General features: G+C 39.2%; 1 protein-coding gene across 2 annotated transcripts in view; it reads left to right on the top strand.

The window, feature by feature from the left end:
* GALNT11 (polypeptide N-acetylgalactosaminyltransferase 11) overlaps positions 1-20,138 on the top strand; it is a 48,204-nt gene that overhangs the window by 16,030 nt on the left and 12,036 nt on the right. For both annotated transcript variants that reach the window (XM_086741513.1, XM_086741515.1), the window contains exons 2-9: positions 176-508; positions 4,329-4,452; positions 6,430-6,596; positions 9,534-9,659; positions 11,958-12,207; positions 13,172-13,289; positions 15,073-15,225; positions 17,680-17,898. In XM_086741513.1, the coding sequence (XP_086597639.1) occupies positions 214-508; positions 4,329-4,452; positions 6,430-6,596; positions 9,534-9,659; positions 11,958-12,207; positions 13,172-13,289; positions 15,073-15,225; positions 17,680-17,898 (1,452 nt within the window). In that variant the 5' untranslated portion in view covers positions 176-213. The remainder of the gene's footprint in view (positions 1-175; positions 509-4,328; positions 4,453-6,429; positions 6,597-9,533; positions 9,660-11,957; positions 12,208-13,171; positions 13,290-15,072; positions 15,226-17,679; positions 17,899-20,138) is intronic.

The raw sequence follows: 20,138 nt of genomic DNA on the forward strand, positions 1-20,138 counted from the left end.
ATTTTTTGAATGGGAAAGTGAAAAAGGATTTAATTCTTGAGGTCTGTCCTCAAAAGCTTAAGTTCCAAAAATCATTTAATGGAAGAACAACCCGTAGAACGCATTTTCTGATGTACAGACCTGATGAGGTGACAGGCAGCCACTCTTCAAAATGCATGTTTTCACTCTCTTTCAGGTAACTGAGAATGGGTCCTCAATGATGCTAAGTCTACAATGGGAAGTGTCACACTTCGCTATTTCTGCTATGGGTGCCTCTTCACATCTGTGACCTGGACACTTCTGCTCTTTGTTTATTTCAACTTCAGTGAAGAGAATCAGTCTTTCAAGAATGTGCCCGTCAAGGGGTTGGAACCTCAGAGGCCATTTCCAAAAAGGTTCTACCCCCGTTTTACGCGAGGACCAGTTCATATACCTGAGTTGCAACAGAAAGAGAATAAGATAGGAGATCCTCTTGGAAACCATGTCCAGGACCCAGTCAAGGGGGATGTGGAATTCTCTCCTGAAATGGGTAAGTAGTTTTAAGTACTGGTGACAAAATTATTAAAACAGTAGAAGAAATGAGATAGTAAGGTTGGTTGTATTTTTTTTTTTTAAAGGATCATGGAGAAAGTTGTGTAATGAAGTAGTTTTGTTTGTTAAAATGCAGGTGATGTTAGTGGCTATCTTCATTAGGAATTACTTGAAATTCTGTGGTGTTTAATCCAAAAGAAACTATTCCTAACACTTACAACTGTGCTGTGTAAGTGCTAATGAGGAGGACTGGATTACAGCAAGGTGTAGTTCTTGCTTTTGGAAGGTTCACTGTATGCTTGTTCCATATCTTACTCCTATGTTGACTGGACTCAAATATCTGAACTTTTATTAGTGGTAGAGAAACTCTACTCATCTGCAGAAGACCCACTGATTTGGAGAATATCCTTGAAGTATGAAATAATCTACAAAAAAATGTGCGTGGGACAAATTACAATGAAAGATATATGGAGATGACAATGGTTAGGGCCAAATCCTGCTTACTTTACACCAACAAACGTCTGTGTGTTTCATTGGTGCATATTTAATCAATGAGATTATTTGGATTTGTCTTCCAAACTAAAATGCTTTGTATATTTAACTGCTGATATATTTACCTGCTTACAGCTTAGTGTTCGCTATTGTGTTCAGATATGCGTGTTGCATACTGCCCTGCAAGGTTACTTAAGTCTGGAAGCAGATGTGGAGTGTTGTGGTATGCTGTTTTGGGAATTATGGCAGAGTACCCTTCAGAGCCAGGAGCTTAATACTCATATCTGATTGCACTCCTCTGTCACTACTTTGGATGAGTGCTGGATCACCAGCTTTGAGATTTTAGAGAACTTTACCAAACCAACTTTTCCTAGTTGGTCATTAGACCTGTGTGACTATGTAGGAAAAATACCAATTCATGTTGCCTCGTGGCATTACAGATGTTTATCAGTTCGCTGCAAAAAGCTGAGAGCTAAATGAGGTGAAGGCTGGTCCAGAGGTGGCCACCTCTTTCCAACTATTCAGTACTTGCCAGGAAAGAAATGGAACCTTTTTAACTGAGAAGTCCTTTGATCTTCAAACCAAGTTTGGTTGGTGAAAGCCAAAGGGAATTATAGTGCCAGGATAAATTCAACACAAATCATCGGGCGACAGCTGCCTCTCCGTTCGAATTAGATCGGGTGCTGCAGGAAAGGGCTTCCTGTTTATCTAGGGTAGGGCAGTGATAAACACACAAAGCAAAAGAAAATGAAGTTTGGCATATGATAGCCAAAACCAAACTATCATCTGGGAGGACAATCTGTCTTTTTAGTCTGGGAGACCCACGTAACATTGCTGAAGTAAAGCCTAAACTGATGTTTTGATCCCAAAGCCTTTATTTTCAAAGAACCTTTACCTGCTGTTTGAACTGAAATCTTTCAGGCCTTTTGCATGCATTTTGGATGTTGTTCTTCATGAGAATGTTTTAAAAAATATTAGCATTGCTTCTTGTCTATATTTAGAAGATCAGAAAAAAGTAGTTTTAGTGATAAGTTGTGGACGGATTGTAGGATGGAACATTTGGTATGTGGTTCTTCAGCTCGTGCTTTGTATAAAGAAAACGTTTGAAGTTGAGTCAGTGGCACAATGTTACTGTGACGCTGAGTATTCAAGAATGATTGAACTAGATGTCTGAACTGGTATGCCGGAAAGCTTACTTTGGAAATGCGCGTGGTTCAAAGGGGGACTGACTGACTCCTTTAGACTGCTGGTGTTGGAAGAGTGGCACTGCCACTGTGAAGGGACCTCATTCCTGTCCCTGTGGTGCAGCTTGCCCACAGTGGGAGCACTCATCCATGAGCTTGATAGCATCAGTCCCCATGAGACACACTACGTGAGTGTATCCCACGTCTTTTCCCGATGTCACTATCCAGCATTTCCCACTTGGTCCTGTGCAAATGTCAAGGCATATGCTCTTGAGGTTTGATAGTGTAGCTGCATTGCCATTGCTGTACCCAAGGCTAAAAGTGATGAGGTGGGAAATGTAAATGGTGGGAGTATGGATGCACAGAATTCCCTCTAGAAGGTCATCTTATACCTATAGGTGAAACACAACTGGTAGTGACACAGCTGTGCTTTGAAGGCCAACCAGGATTACTTGTTTGAAGCTTTCTTCCTCTTCAAAACTTTAAAAATTACCTTTTCTTTTATTCTATTTTTTAACCCATCTCATTTCCTCTGGGCTTGGGCTCAGCGGGCTTGTGCATAGCTGTTGAAAACTGGAGAACACGAGGTATGAAGAGAGACTGAGAGGACCGAGTTTATTCTGCCTAAGAGAGGTGGCTAAGGGGTGAGATTTTATTGCTGTCAACAGCAACTTAATGGGAGGCTGTAGGGAAGGTGGAGCCAGACTCTTTCCAGAGGAGCAGGGATTATGGAAAGAAATTAAAGCAAGGAGGAGAATTCTGTTAGATGAGAACAAAAACATTTTCACTGCGATGGTGGTCAAACGCTTCAACAGGGACATGAAGAGGTTATATAATCTCCATCCTTGGAGATATTGGAGGTTTTCAAAACTTAAGTGGACAAGTTCTGAGCAACCTGATCTTGTTGGACCTGCTTTGAGCAGGGGATTAGACCAGATGTCCCTTCCAACCTAAATTAGTCAATGATTCTATGAAGCGTATTGTCCTGAATCTATGGTAGCATATGAATGAGGAAACCCCTTATTAATTATTTTCTGCAGATTTTGAACCATGTGGAGATGATGGGCAGGGTGGAAGGACATAAATAACATGAACCCTGCTCACTTGTACAGAAATTTCAGTGAAATCACGTCTGTAGCTTGATAATAGCTGGAGAGGACATATGCATCTCATTCTTTTCAGCCAACTGAACAGAGATACTAAAAAGTCATTGCTCTGCTGCCTGAATTGTTGTAGAAGTGGATAGCAGGCATGGGTGATGACTACCACTTCCCCCCTCTCCCTCCTTTTTTGCGTAGCAGAGGTGAGTGAAGCACCGTAACGTAACACTGTTTCTGTTCACACTGCTGAGTTATGGCTCAGTGAGAGAGAGGCCCATGGCTCTGAGTCAAGGTGGGCAGGATTGCACTGAGGATTTCAGCCTTGGCCTCTAGAAATGTACTTATTCATACCAGCAATGGCTGCCTCTGCCATGCTCAGCAACAGTTGATGCTTCTGCTAAAATAATCAATAGAGAAACAGCTACCTCTGTTGCTATTTTACTTGCTGTCAAAGTCCTAGGTGACACAAATAGGAAATGTACAGTTTTTCATAGCTTTTCTTATGTTATTGCAGACTCAAGAAAACTGCATGAAATTGGAGTTGCTATTGTGAGGGGTTTTCTATCATTATAAATGTATTTTTTCTCTCAAAAATGCTGTTACAGACTCTTCATCTGTATGGATAGGTGCTGATGTATTGTGTGCCAAAGTCTATCCTTGATGGCTTGTTTGATGTTGCTTTTTTAGGTGGTGCTAAGAATTAGAGGTCGTTTAAGTGAAGGGAGTGTGTCCAGTAAGGCAATTAACAAAATGGAGCCATCAGTCTTTGAAGAATGTTTTCTTTTTATCATAGCTGCAAGGGCCACTCCTAAGTACCCCCTGTTTGTGAGGAGTAACAAAAATAGTTGCACAAAAATACACTTGGCAAAACCAAGGGATTTTTGAAGAACATAATGGGTTTTAGGGGAGGTTAAAGCATACATTTCAATCTTTGGTTGTTTCCAAAGGATATTTTTGAGCCTGTTAACTGATCTTGGCATGGTGTGGATTTTTGATGATTTTTTTTTTTTTTTTTTTTTTTGTTGTTGTTGTTGTTGTGCAGGAATGATTTTTAATGAAGAAGATCAGGAAGTGAGAGACTTGGGCTATCAGAAGCATGCTTTCAATATGCTTATCAGTAATCGGCTGGGATACCACAGGGAAGTGCCTGATACAAGAGATGCAAAGTATGTACTAATTTTTTGGAGAGAATGCAGTGTAACTTCATGTGCTCAAGGACTTGTTATTCACGTTATACGTGATGTAGTATTTAATGTTTTTGTTACTACATTTGTTAGTTACTGTTTCAGCCTCCTGTGTTGCTGAAGGCAGATTTTCTGCTATTTAAACAAGAGTGCTTGGGGTCAGGATTTGTATTCTTTGGTCTTTTCTGTCTTTTTTGACTGAATATTGTTTCTGGAGATCTAATTTTTTGCCAGCTGGAAAAGGTATATGATGGGTAAAGTCTCACAGAAACCAGGCTCCCTGAAAAAAGAAAGACTGCCGCTTCCTGAAAGCGAAGTTTTTTCCTGATTCTTAATTCACTTTGGGAATGCGTAATGAAGAACCAGATTGGATATACACTTGTTCAAACTTTTATCATATTAATTTAATTTTTGTGAATAGTCTCATTGTCAGACAGCTATTTTGACAGAAACAAGTTTCTGAAAATAATACTTTATTTAAAGATCAACGTGGAAAAGACCTATGAATCAAATTTTCTTTCCAGCAATACTAAGGTTACATGTCCTACGTCTTTTTCATCTTGCTAGCTGTTAACTCAGTTACTTGAAGCATGCGACGCTATTTTAATTTTTTGAAGCTTCTTTTTGAGATACTCAGTATTGTAAGTACCAGAAGAGATGCTATAATTCTGTTTGGTACCTTTGAAAGATGGACATGAAATGTTACAGTGCCCAAGTTAATGAGAGACTTTCACCTTAAGTACTACTTCACATTTCTTGTAAGCCTATAGAGGATAAGATAGAAGAATAAACAATGACAAAGGCTTTCTATTTCTCAGTTAAAGTCCTTGCTTGGTATCTGGACTGCAGTGCTCTGAATACTTCCTGTTAAAACACAGATTTTTTTTTTTTTTTCCCCCCTTTCTTTCTATAATCTGTCTGATGCATATGGAGGAAAAAGTGACCACTGTAAACAGTAACGAAAAACCCCAACATTGAATTGAAAAACAAATCTGTCTGTTTTTTCTAGTGGTTTCACTGGTATGGGTAAATGTAATGAATCATACTTACTAAAATGTCTCTTCCAAGAGCTAAGTTAATTCCAAGTCAATGAAGACTCTTCTTGTATACTTCTGGCTTTTCATTTATAGTTTCTTTTTTTTATTGGATTCTCTCATGCCTGGCATCTTCAAATGGCATTAATCTGTGATACTGTGCTGTATTAGAAGTACGGACAAAATTTGAAAATAAGGAGAAAGAAATAATGGTTGTCTGCTTTGAGTGGGATTCTGTTTGCGGATTAAGATGCACGTTGGTTGGTTGTCTCTGCTTTTATTATAATTAGCAGAGATCCAGCCAATGCAGTTAATGGAGCATGCAGAGCTCTTCAGCTGACGAAATGCACTTGTCAGCCTTAGGGTAAACTGAACGCTATCTGCACTCCACTGACAGCAGTGGCTGGACTTAAATGTCTTAATCTGCAGGCTGAATCCCAGCCATGGTTGTCTAAATAAGTGTTTAGCATTATTGGAGGTATTCTGGGATATCCAGCCTAGTCTCCAGCAGCTGGCCAATAAAGTTGTGGGGGTTTTTTGTAGGTTTCATGTCATATTTGCCATTCCTGTCCATGTCTGAGCTACCTGAGGATACTAGACAGTTTTTTGACAGCTGAAACAAACCTTTAGTGTTTTCTCTTGTTTATATTTTGAGGATCTGTGATTCTCATTCCCACCCCAATGCATCAAATCCTCTGTTTTCTAACAAGTAGCAATGTTGGTTGTACATCTGTATTATGTGGGGAGTAACTTACTATGCTGAGCCCTGCTATAGATGTTATGTGCCTGGGCTCTTGATGCTCACATTAGAGGTTCTTCCTACGCATTTAATGTTTGTTTGTTATTTATGAAGGTTCATCAGTAACCTAGACCTGTGGAAATCCCACTGAAAGTAAAGTGATAACTACTACATTTGTTTCTGCAGATGTAAAGAGAAGTCCTACCCTTCTGATCTGCCGTCTGCCAGTGTTATTATCTGTTTCTACAATGAAGCACTTTCTGCCCTGCTTCGCACAGTACATAGTGTCCTGGATCGCACTCCTGCACACCTTCTTCATGAAATTATTTTGGTGGATGACAACAGTGAATTGGGTGAGAAAACCTTTCAGTAATATTTTGGTCGGTGCTTACACTTCTTGACCTTCCCTTCTCTTCCTGTGCTTTATTAACTAGTCATAACAAAAATGTGGAAGCCATGATGCAAAACCAGTTTGTACTGCAGTCCATCTCCAGAAAGTGCCAGCCAGTACAGATGCATGATTTTGAGAAGCCCGAGATGACATCCACTTTGACACTGATGCCGTTTTACTGATGAACTTTGTATCATACAGTCTTGAACATATGAAAACAAGTTTTGAAGCTAATAATGGGGAGTATATTATGTGCAGAACGAGTGATTAAGCAGTTGTTTGTAGTCTAGCTGGTTTTAACAGTACTTTGCTCAAGCTGCTCTGATATTTTCCTAAGCTTTGTGGACCAGTACTAACTGTGAATGCATCTGAAAGGAATTGCGTGCACATAGTCTCAGCTGCGGCCTTGAGAATAAGTAGATGTGGCACTATGGAAACAGTACTTCAGGTTTTTTTCGTACTTGCTCAGCATTTCGGACTGGTGGTGTGCTGGGATGGGATCTCGGCCTTTGCTGGGAGGGCTCTGCGTGGCTCTCGCACAGCCTCTTGTGGCCACCCGAGGAGTAGCTGTCTCGCCTCTCGGTGGAGGAGCCTCTGCTCCCTCAGTCTAGGAGGGGCCCTAGAGGGGTAAAAGTTGCAGAATTGCCTTACTGTTGTTGAAAGATTGATGCTTCAGCATTTTTTTTTTTCTCGAATGATGGACAAGGCAAAGACAGACACGCAATTCAAGCGTTTTGGCACTTCAAGAGTGAAATGCCTGTTGAGGAATGTGTTAGTGTAGCAGTATGCGCGGCAGGACTGTGCAAGTTCCCTGCTTGCCCCTGGACAAGTCCACAACTTCTTGCATTTTAAAAATTATTTTTAGATTATACTTTTTTAGTACGTATAATGAGCTCCCTTGGTCTCATTGTTTGGTTTCTAGGTTAAGGTCTCTCTCACTCTGAGACTGATTAGATATGTATAATGTAGAATGAAATCCTCTTGTAATGCAGCTAGTTTATTTCTCTGAGGTCAGATCAAATGTTAAGATACAGGAGAGAACAAAGATCAAACACTCTATCCCTGGCTGACAAGAATGCATAATATTTAAAAGCTTATTTTGTTGTTTTGTGTTTTGGAAGCAATACACACTCTTTGCTACAAAGTCTCTTGTGCAATTTGTTGTTGTAAAGTTTCATCATGTTTGTATTCAGAATTAAGCTTACTTCAAAACTCAGTATTTGGAATATGATAAAGCATTCGGTTGATTAATGTCTGTGTTTAGGCAGTACTGCCATCACTCTTCTGGTCTGTTGCTAATTCAAAGGCCAAGTTAGGTTCAAAACATTCATGTAGCTACTTTAGCCTTTGTGATGTCAAATGAGCGTATTTTGAAGCTGAAGAGGGGAGGAGATACTGTTTATACAGAGAGTTAGTGCTCTCAATGTTGATGATACTACTGATGTTTGCACTGCTGCTTAAATGTAGTGGACGGAATCTTGCAGCTGAAGAAAAGCAAAGCTGGTTTGTTTGAGTAAGGAAAGGGACAAAGACTTTGGCTGTGCCGTGGATCTTATGTGATCTTGGGCAAATTGCTTAATCTTGGTGTCTCTTTGAGATTTTGTTTTTTAAAATTCATTTTCCCTATGTTACATACTTCCTGAGACTGTATCTTTGACAAAATTCTGCCTGTTTCTTCAGCTTTAGGTGTAGGAACTCTGCTGCATGTCAGTGCTCTTCTGCAAAGCTTGGGTCTTTGCATCTAGTTTTCCCTCAAAAAGCTTCTTACACTCAATCATCAACAGTCTGACTAGCTAAGCAGGCATTTCCATGGCTCAGCTGAGCCCACTGTTAGGTTTTTCTTTCCCTTTGCTGCAAGGCAGGATTTATTTTTCTAGTACAACCTCTTTTGCCCTGATCTAGACTTTACCTGTTATGGAAGGTACAGGATATCTTTGAGGCTGTTACTGGAGGCATTATTCTATGTGGAAGAAGAGATTGAAGAACAGAAAAGTGTTATCAGGATCCTGGCAAATTGTCTGCAACTCAGTACTTTGACAGAACACCACTGACTTATTTTTTTTTTGGTCTTCTGTTATTTTCAGAAGTTTGCACATGCAAAACTATTTCCACTTGTATGTCCTTTCATGCGGTCTTACCTGCCCTATGTACTGAGTTGGTAACTGACCTTTTCTGGTTTTTGTTAGCTGTGTGTTTCCTGCAACTGTACACTCTTTCCCTTGCTATGATGTGTCAGGTGAAGAATCACTCAAGCATGAGTTTTCTTGATTTGGAAATCCTTCTGTCCTGCTCATTTGGCTGTCTCATTTTGGTAGCATCCTAGAGATGACTATTTCATCAACTTTCTAGGAGACTTTCCAAAAAAATCTTTCCTATTGTCTGTGGCATATTATGTCACATTCAAGACCAGAGGAGAGAATTCTTGTGACCTAAATGAATCCGGTCTGCATCTCTCCAGAGACTTTTCTTTGTCCTAGAATGTTCTCTAGCACCATATTTTCTATGTGGTACTGTATTGAGTTTGTGTGGCAAGATTTTGATAGTGGAGGGGCTACAGGGGTGGCTTCTGTGAAAAGCTGCTAGAAGCCTCCCCTGTGTCTGATGCAGCCAATGCCGGCTGGCTCCGAGATGGACCTGCCATTGGCCAAGGCCAAGCCCATCAGCGATGGTGGTAGTGCCTCTGTGATAATGTATTTAAGAAGGGCATGGAAAAACTGCACAAGAGAAACTGCAGCCAGAGAGAGACTGTCCTTTCGGTACTCTTGGTTTGAAGCTGTGCTGTATTGGGGTAGCTTTTTGAGCAAGGTTTTGGTCCTTTTTGAGTTGAACGTCTTGGGACTGTAAACAAAGTTTTCACAATTTCCATCCTGTTGTTGAACTCGTGTTTTCCTTTTCACAGCTGACTTGAAGAAGGACTTGGCTGAATATGTTAAAAGTCAGCTTCCCAAAACCACAAAATTGGTAAGAAACGAGAAGCGGGAAGGCTTGATTCGAGGAAGGATGGTTGGAGCCTCTCATGCCACAGGTATACTTTCTTGTTTCTCTTTTCCTTGTGTGCTTTGACCATATGTTGGTAGGATGACTTCTCTTTTGGCAGTGCAGCTCTTTCAGATGTTGGTTGTTTGACCTGTGGTTGCTTTAGCCTACTGTAGGGGCTCTGCATGTCATGTAGTGTTCAAAGCTACACAACTTAGCACAGGGGAAGAAAGATTTGGGATAATGCTGTCTTAGGTGAGAGACATTTTAGCAATTGTTTCCAAATATCACTGACTTTGAAATGAGTTAATTGCATTGATCTTTGGCTGTTGTCTATGCAAAGTGTCTTCAGTGATACCTGTATAATGATAACTGGAGACCTAAACCAACATTACCTGTGCATTTAAATGTTTACCTCGTGCAGTTGACTATGATCCTTGTAAATCTTTCTCCAGTATTTCCTCATAACTTTACTGAATTAGTCTTCACCTGAGGTTTTTCTGTTACTCAATGAGAAGGAGACAAGGAGGACCTGGTACTTGCTTATGTAACTATAGAGTAGATATAAGTTCACTGCTTTTATAGTTTGTAATTAACTTTAGGAAATGTATGCTGTGTAAGAGAAGGGAGATGTTTTTTCAAGTCACCCAACCAATAACTTCACAAATTTGGAGCCAAATTTGAGTATCTTTTAAATCTTGTCTGAAATGTTGATTTGTAATTTTTTTCCTTCCTGTGGAAATTTGCTTTCGATTAAAAAATTATCTAATTTTGAGTGAGTCGGTGAAGTAGTAAAACAAACCCAGTATTTGACAAAATATAATGAGGCAATGTAGAATTTTCCCTCTTCCTGCCTTGAAAGAATATTATCTCACGAACATCTCCATGTGCCCTAGATATTATGATTGCAGAGTATTTGCTACATGTTTCATGTGGAAACCATCCCTCTAAAATGGCAGTCTCCTTCCTTATTAAAGTACACCCTAATCTGGCTTCTAGTTCACCCATCTAATTGTAATATTTCTCATACAAGCTTTACTGGTGTTGCAGTGAGTGTTAATTGGGATAAACTATATTTGGTGCTTTAAGTACAGCATGCGCCTTTTACCATAATATGCTTTCTGGCTAAATTATTTAGTGTCTGGGAAAGTATACGCTACTTTCTCAAATAATTTTGTGGGGCAGATAAAGTCTCTTAATTGGTGTTTACTCATTAGCATTGTAATGGCATATCCCAGAGAGAAAATTGTGCTTGCATTTTCCAAGCTGTTCTAGGATTAATTCGAGTTAGTGTGATTTTTTTTAAGTCATTTTATTGCTTTTCTGAGCTACTGGAGTCTGGCTTTTTTTCCTGTTCAACCAAATATTGTCTGTTGTTAATGGGTGACATTATATTTGTATTTTTCTAGGTTGTTTTCTTTAAATCTCTCTCCCATCTTTTCCACGTTACTCAAGTGTTACATAAATTTTATGTTTTGTCATAAAAAGTCACCTGAATTTTTAGCCTGCTTTAGAGAAACTGAGTGTGAAGGTGTCTCGTGGATCAAACTCTACTCTCTGACCATGGCAGAGAATCCCCACATAAACTGATGGGACTGAAGTGGTCCCATCGGTCTTTTGCTTGGTGGATTTGGCTATGCCCATTTAGGCATTCACTCTCCTTTTAAACTGGCATGAATCCACAATCACTCAAAGCTAAAGAAATGAGGAGATGCTCTGTTACTTTTATATTCAGGAATACAAATGCTGTGGCCTGTGCCATGGCTGAATGCAGATGAATTCATCAGAATGGTTTGGTTTAACAACCACAGACCTTAGCTGCAACAGTAACTGGATAGATGCTGAAGTATGATATGAAGCAAGCCCAGTCAGTGGGGAAAAAAATAGCTTTATCATGGAGATAATTAATCCAGGCCAATATCTGTCGTCTTTGGCTGTCTCTGTAGTCTAATTCAGGCATGGGAGGTGCTCTGCATTAGGACAAATGTACCGCTTGTCTCTTAGAGCGCTGGTCTGGTGATGCTTCATTTCAAGTACAGTAGGTCTGCTAAATCTGGTAGAACATTTGATAATTATAAAACCCTGTCAAAGAAATGCAGATAATGTCTCTCAACCAATTAATAGGTAAATGTAAATAGCCAGGATCTACCTTCTGCCTTTGTGACTGAAATAATCCCTGTGGAGTCTCTGGTTTGTCAGCGTTTCCAAGTGCAGATGGTGTTTCCCCTCTGTTAAGCGAGGTGGTGAGGATACTGCTGATACTCTGCTGCCTATACAACTGTGTATGTGTTTGTGTGTCTCGTGGTTATCATGGATCTTTGTGTTTTGTGTGCTTTGGCCTCTGTAGGGAAAGTGCTGGTATTCCTGGACAGTCACTGCGAGGTGAACGAGATGTGGTTACAACCTCTGCTGACTCCCATCAGAGAAGATCGCAGGACTGTGGTGTGCCCTGTGATTGACATAATCAGTGCTGACACGCTTACCTACAGCTCTTCCCCAGTTGTGCGTGGAGGGTTTAACTGGGGTCTGCACTTTAAGTGGGATCTTGTTCCGTTGTCAGAACTGGAAGGACCCGAGGGAGCCACTGCTCCAATCAAGTAAGGTTCCTCCTATGTGATGTGAAGCTTTGTAATGCATGAATGATTAGAAGCAATTCTTAAGCATTGTGGAGTGTATCTGGGTGTGGAGTTGTAGAAGTAGGTGCCTTGTATCTGACTTGTTCATTTTACTTAGAAATAGCTTTGGTTGTTATTGCCTATTTCAGTTTAATTTCTTGCATGTAATCACAAGTGTATCTATCTTATTAGGTCAAGAAGGCACACTTTTAGAGAATGCTTGTACAACAGTGGCTTTTGCTGAAGACAGAAGTCTTAAGGAGCTTATGCTATTCTGAATTAAATCTGTCCAGTAATTTCATTTTTGAGCTATGCATTGATGCTTGTTTCCAGTCTGTGTTTGGCTTAATGATGATTTTGATAACTGCCTTTGTGCTAGTAAGAGCCTGCTTGTCCCACTAATATAGGCTCTATAATTTCTGTGATGAAATGCTAAAGAATTGCTAGGTTGGGAAAACATGTTTTTATGGTAATAGGATGGTGGTTTCCTAGCTGATGGGAGAGAACCTCAGAGCATATGGTAATTTTCTACGTCAACATCATTTTTTTGCTTTAGATTTCTTTTATATTTTTCCTCAAACAAGCAATTATTTTGTCATAAAGCTTCCTAAATGAACACACATTGATGTGAAAACCATCTTGAAAATATTACTGGTCTCTTTGCCCAATGTGGCAAATGCCTAAAGCTGTCTGTTGGAAGCCTGTGTCTATTGTTTTGAGAGAGTAGTTCTGAAACAAAAGTCTTGGTAAAGTTACCTTTGTTAATCTTTTAACCATTGATATCTGTCTTCCCTGGATGGAACTTGCAGTATCTGGTTCCTACTGGACGCATAACTGTTACAAAATTATGTCAGTAGACACCTTTTTTTTAGTAGCTAGTTAAGCTAAAATTACAAGTTTTTTTTTCTCTAAAAGAAAATGAACTTCTTTCAATATTCCTGTCTAGGTCACCCACTATGGCTGGAGGCCTGTTTGCCATGGATCGTGAGTACTTTAATGAACTTGGACAGTATGACAGTGGCATGGACATCTGGGGAGGAGAAAATCTGGAAATATCTTTCCGGGTAATCTAGCTTTTATGTGTATTGGAGTATGAACCTCAGTGTCTGGCTGCTTCTCTTCCCTATGTACCATTTCTTTAGCACTGGGATAGCTATTTGCATGCACTGGCACTTTTATTCCCAGGAAGGGTGCTTTCGGCGCACAGTAACTGCCTCTACAATAATCTTCAAGTTAAGTTTAATGGGAAGATAAAAATGAATTTTGAGCTCTGTACTTAAATGTTTGTGGCTTTCTCATTGTTAGGTGAAACATTTCGTAATACCTGTAGAGAGCCATAAGAAAAGAAAAATCATGCACGTTTCTGAAATGAGTTTATAAGTAGTGTCTAATGAATAAAAAGATGTGTGACTTGCAGCAACATTGGTAATAAATAAGCTTGTTACATTTCCTTAGGCATGTGTGGGACTTTTCAGACACTTCAGCTTCCTTTTTGAGGGCCTGGAAATGTAAATATTTTATAACTAAATTAAAAGCAATGTAGAGGAGTCGGCTTGGTTGGGAAAATAATGAGAAAGTCGTAATCAGGAGATTGGAAAGTGATACCTTATTTGGCTTCCTATATTTTGTCTCATCTTCTCTGTCACCCCACTGAAAGAAAAACAAGTTTTTATGGTCAGTGTCATGTTTACCTCTTCACTTTCATAAAGTGGATTCATCAGCAGGTTTGTCAAGAGTCTGCCTGAAAATGAGATGCTATTGTGAGAAATATGAAAAGGAGATTAAAAAGTGAAGTTAACAAAAAAAAACCAACCAACAAACCGAAACCAAACACACAACCCCCCAAAACTTTAGAGAAATCAAGATTAGAGCTCAAAAATAAGAACTGGGATTTAATCAATTCAAGTGACTTTAAAGGGATATGTACTGAATAAATAAAATAATTCAAGTTCTCAGTACAAAATATAATTATTAGATATCTGAGTAGAAGTGTATGGACTGTGAGGAAATTATTGTTGTTACTGTGTGATACACAGTTTCAGTAAAATGGGCTTTGAAAAACTGAAGTATATTCGGAGAGCTTTGTAAGGTCTGGAAGCCCCGTCTCCCTTGGGGAGAGTTGTAAAGAACTTCAGTCTTTATCTTATCCAAGAGGAGTTTTTGATTATAAAGTGCTAATGTGAGAAGATTTTATTGAGATTTGGGAACATGTTAGTCTAACAAAGGGACAGTGGTGATAGTTTGCTGGAAGCTGAACTTTAATAAGAAATTAAAAAAAAAAATGGAAGTAGAGTATAAATGAAATCTAGAACTGGGGTGCAATGGAGCTGGACTAAGGCACCTAAACATAGTGTCTGAATGTGAACAGTATTTCTGAGTTCCCATGTAATGAACAGAAATAAACAGCTGTGTTAAATAGGTGCTTATACTTGAAAAACTCTCCAGGCTCTCTGAATGATACTGACTGATCTTCATTATTTATCATGGAAGTGTGGACATGTAACTCTCATGCAGGCAAATAAATTTAGATGTCTTAATCTGCAAGTTTAGTCTCAGCCCGTGTATTTCAGTGTTTTCTAATAGGTCGTTAGAGCACAGACTTTTAGGAAATTTTGTGAAAGCTATGATGTGTTATGTGGAAAGTGCGATGATATAACAAAAATAGTCTTTTCTAACTTGAAGATCTAATAATTTGGCTGGTCAGAAAGTGTGACATGTAGGACAACATTTGTGATGCCTAATCCTGTCATAATGTATAAACCTACTGAAGTATCCCTTGAAAGGAAGGAGGTAGTGAGCCTTGTCAGTATGTGTACAATGAGGTATGTTCTGCTTTTGTATGGACAGATCTGGATGTGTGGTGGTAGACTTCTGATCATCCCCTGCTCCAGGGTGGGACACATTTTCCGTAAAAGGCGTCCTTATGGCTCCCCAGGGGGACAGGACACTATGGCTCACAACTCGCTGAGGCTGGCACACGTGTGGATGGATGAATATAAGGTAGGAGTCAATTCTAGGTCGTAAAGTAATGTTATTAACTGGCTTGTTTGTCAAAGGACTGTCTTGCAGTGGGGTCTGTTAGCATCTGTTATGGGATCTTCCTTCTGTAGTTTGATTTCCTAACGTTAATTTTGATATGAATTCCTAAATTCTGCAGGATTGTCGTTTGGCTTTTGGGAGCACAAATCTACTCCCTGTTACTTCTGCTGCTTGCAGGAGAATGAGTTTTATGCCCTTTTAATGAAGTAAAAGATGACAAAGGAGTTCTTGTAAGCTCTGCATTGCTTTGTATCCAAATCAGTATTATGTGGCAGCCATATACTACTGCTATATGGCTTCAGGTCGCTTCCACGTTGGTGAAACAAGAATTTTTGTTGGTTGATTGTTTGCTTTCTGTTTTAATTAGCAGTCTGATTCTTAGTCTGTCTTGTCCTGCAAGATCAGTTTTCAGATCTTGGTACTGATGGTTTTAAATGTAGATCACATTTTTGTGAAGCCCTGATCAATGTGATGCTTGAGGACATTTTGCCTTGTGAGACAGGAGGATTTGCTGTGGCCAGCTCCTGTAGTCCTTACAATTTCTATACAAGACTTACTTTATTAACTCTGTATTCTTTAGATGTTTCAAATCCTTTATCTTGATGTTCAGTCAGTTTGAGGAACCTATTAGGGGTCATTAATTTTTATCTCCTTCTCCATAATGCATTGGTAGATTTGATCTATCACTTTCCCTTTTATTGGTGTCTGGGCACAGTTGTTTTGTGATTGATGATGGCATTCTCTGAAGCTTGGAATTGATTCTTTGTTACAATTTCCAGCTAATGCTACTTTATCTAACAAGGATTTTTAAGAGAGTGCTTATCACACTTTATCACAGACTTACATCCTGAACTGTTCCAGCTGTTCCTAATCTAATTCTCTGTTAGTTACCAGAGACTGTCATTGTGATAGATTTATGTGAGGAAGGCAAGCCTGGAAATATTCTTGTTTTTATAACTGTAATGCAAATATTTAGGACCAGTTTCATTTATTGAAGTGATTGTATGATGAATAGTACAAAGATAAGACTTAAAGGACCTGTTTTGCATCAAAGAGCAAATATCAATATTTAATGAATGAAGTTGTCTAATGGAAGGGAAGCAGCAAAATTTTCATAACTGTGAAAAACAAGATGTAAAAGAAGTAACTTCATGTATACGATAAAAATCAATAATGCAGAAAAGGTAGGATCTTAAAATTTGAACTTTAACCAGGAAAGAGCAATTGGAATAGCAGAGCTCTTTTTTGAAGCAGACCGGTTTCTGATAGGGATGTCCAGTCTATCTCCAAACTTCTGAGCTGCCCAACAGTCCAGTGTACTTAATGCTTCCCCCTCCTCTGCTGTTAAAATAGCAGCCACACATCAAGGGCATCCAAATGCTCAAAGATCTTGATAAGGACAGATTTGTAATTTGTCTTCAGATGATGCTGTCATCTGAATATCAGAGACAGCAGTAGGTAAATGAAAACTGTCAGAACCACATTATGGTAAATAAATTCCAGATGTCTACTAGAGAGTAATCTGACAGAATAGCTCAGTGCCCTGAAAACTGATTTCTGAATAATGTCTCGTAAACATGTTAATGTGCAAGTACAATGCCTTTTCTCTGAGCTCTGTAAATCTAACTGGAATTAAAGACTCCACAAGGGGATTTTTCTTCTAGTTTTGATAATAGTATTCATGCCACTTTGTGCGTTCATGAATTCCTGTTTGTCCCCGTTGTCTGCATTACAGCTGAACAGCTCATAAGATTGAGCTGGAATCTTAATCCGTCCTTGCCTAACCAGGTACAATTACAAATCATAAATTAAAACATGAAAAAATAACATTGTGGGAGCCTTTCTGGAGATTATGCAGATGAATGGAAAGAACTGGGGTACGGGGACCTATAGTCTCCATAGGTCTCTTCTGATACAGATTTTTTTTTTTTTTTTCTGGTAACTTGTAAAGTTGTAAGACTGGAAATTGTGCAAATCAGAGTAGACTTTGAATCCCACAACAATGGAAACAATGAACTGGACAGTCAAACTAATTTAAAGAAACCTTGGCCGGATGAGGATGACGACAATATTGTTTCTGACCTAATTACTCTAGGATGCCTTTATTGCCAATGGAATGTAGGGCTCATTTGTTTCCTTCTCAAGTTGGAGACCTAAAAAAGGTCAGCAGATTCATGCCTGAGAAGTGTCTTCATCAAAAAAAGCTGTCTAGAAAGATTAGCTCAGAGTTAGGCAAGATAAGTCTCACCTCTTGTGGCAATTTGAAACACTGGAATTTCCTAATGCCGGTTTCAGACTTAGTGGTTGAAAGCACTAGCAAAATGAAATGAAACTTTGTGAGTTCTCCAAACAGGAAAAACTTGGAGATCAATAATCTGAAATTCTTCTACTCTAATCTGTTTCTCTTAAATACAGGAGCAGTATTTTGCTTTGAGACCTGAGCTAAGGATGAGGAACTATGGAAATATTACTGACCGTGTAGAATTGAGAAAAAGATTGAACTGCAAGTCATTTAAGTGGTATTTAGATAATATCTATCCTGAGATGCAAATATCTGGGCCCAACGCCAAAGCTCCGCAGCCAGTTTTTATTAATAGAGCACAGAAACGACCAAAAATAATCCAGCGTGGAAGGGTAAGATAAAATTTCTTAAGAATATAGAATTCTGTGGTTTTAAAAATTATTTTGATATTCTTTCTGAAAGATTTGCTGAATAGAAGAAAAAGTCTGTTTCCATAGAACATTGACTTTTAGTTTTGCAACAAGCTGTCTTGAAAATAACATAATTTGTGTCTGTAGACAAAGGCAAATCAGTTTCACTCTGATCTGTGTTTCAGGTCTTCTTCAGACTAGATACTGTTCAATGAGGTTTCTTACCTCAAAGCTCTGAGTTACACAGTTTTGGTGTATTTAGAATGCTCTTTCATGGCTGTTGGTTCTGAAGATGGATTTGGATAGAGAGAAATTCTGTCTCAAATATTCATGCTCTGTTGGTTTATGATAAGAGTACAATATAATTAGTTTCCAAACTCTTTGCTTTTACTGGGTAATTTTCTACAAAGATGAACATTTACATCTGAGACTGATGATGGCTTTTCTAGTCTTGACTGATAGATAATGAACAAAAAAGTTTTGTTTCTATTTTCTTCAACGTATAATTGAAAACATATATTTTTACATTTATTTATGAAGGAAATCAGTTAAACGCATGCCTTAGCTCTGGCACCTACGTTTATGGGTTTGTATGCAGGCAGAACCAGCTGACAGTTGCATCTGTTCTCTTCAGTGCCAAATTCATGTGATGTGTGCTTTTTACACTTCCCAAAAATAATAGATAACTTCAAACCCGAGACAACTTTCTCAAGGTCTTCTCTGTGAAAGAGAAGACCTTTGAATAAAGTATTGCAGGTACACATAGATTATGGTTAGCAGATTTCCTTCTGGCGCGTTAATTAGAAGCGTTAAGTAGTGATGTAGCCCTCTCCACAAGGTGACAGAGGCCGCGGTCGCTGTTGGCAGTTGCTGGTCCTGCAAGCAGATTGAGACTGGAGGACCTGAGTTCATGCAGAACCTGTTGACATCATTAGATTTTTGCTTGGAAGCCGCTATCTGGAAATCCAGAACTTGTGCAGTATTTCTATATCCCAGCCAAGCTATAAAGTTATTTACCAGGGTGAACATGTGTAGTTTCCCTGCATGAAACTGATACAATTGGCTGATTCCCCTACTTGTTAAATGCTGTTATTCCCCTAGTCACTTTTTCTTTTTCTTTTTCTTTTTTTTTTTTTTTTCCATTAAATTTAATAGCTTTCTGCTTTCAGACAGAAGTTTAACTAAGGAATTGCTGATGTGGAGGAGGCTACTGAGGGGTCAGAATACCTCAACAACACTTAAGGAGAAATCTTCATAGCAGTAATTTACCATGGTATAATTTGGAGAAAAACTTTGTGCACCCTTTAAGAAGGGAGAGACGAGAACCAGAAAAATGCAGTTCCTTGGCTTGGTTCTCGGGGTTCAAGAATTACACCCAGCATTGTGTGAGAGAGTCAGCTTTGGCTCTGATGATTCTATAAACTATTTCCAGATGCCTACAAGGAACAGAACGATCAGCCAATGTCACCACTGTGTGCCAGACTCTTAGGATTCGAGATGAATCACTCCAAATCCCAGTTTATTCTCAAAAACTAATTGGGCCAGAGATAAGTGCTGGTTTGACAGCTGGGAAAACTGTAATGATCACGAATTGTGACAGTTCTTAACAGTGTTATCAAATGCTGCTCATCGTGGCCAATAAAAACAAGGACAAAAAGCTCATATAGCTGTATGGTTTGAAAGCCTTCTCTTGAGTGAAGAATGGTGAAAATGAGATCTCTCCTAGAAGTCTCTGGGGTGCGAGGAAATGTTGCTTAGAAGGTTTTGTGTAATTTGTTTCAGATGTGTGTAGGGAACAGCAGAAACATGGTGCACTTGAGGAGGCTGTTGATGTGCCTTGGGACAGCTATTTCCAGAAATGGTGTTTAGTGAAGAATATAATTTGGTATTTGAGCTTTCTAATTTTTGCTATATGTGATGGAGCTGTTCTTTCTTTTTATTACTGGAAGTGTCTTTTGGTTTCTAAAAATCTGTAGAAGCGATACAAATGCCGAGACAGCTATGTATGTCTTCGTAATAAAATGCAGTTAGCCAATTAATTAGCCAGGCCTTGAGCTCAGGACAGCAAATTCTTTTTTCGTCTACGTTCAGCTCCAGATTGGAAATAATTATTTTTAATGTGGATGCCAGATCTGGGGCCCAGCCGTATCCCACACGCACACAGCCAGCGACTGTCAAATGCACTCCCGTGCACTTGGTCGAGAGCAGGGCTCTCTGCTGCG

Source organism: Chlamydotis macqueenii, chromosome 2 (genome assembly GCF_036417535.1).
Source record: "Chlamydotis macqueenii isolate bChlMac1 chromosome 2, bChlMac1.mat, whole genome shotgun sequence".
In the NCBI taxonomy this organism is placed as follows: Eukaryota; Metazoa; Chordata; class Aves; order Otidiformes; family Otididae; genus Chlamydotis; species Chlamydotis macqueenii.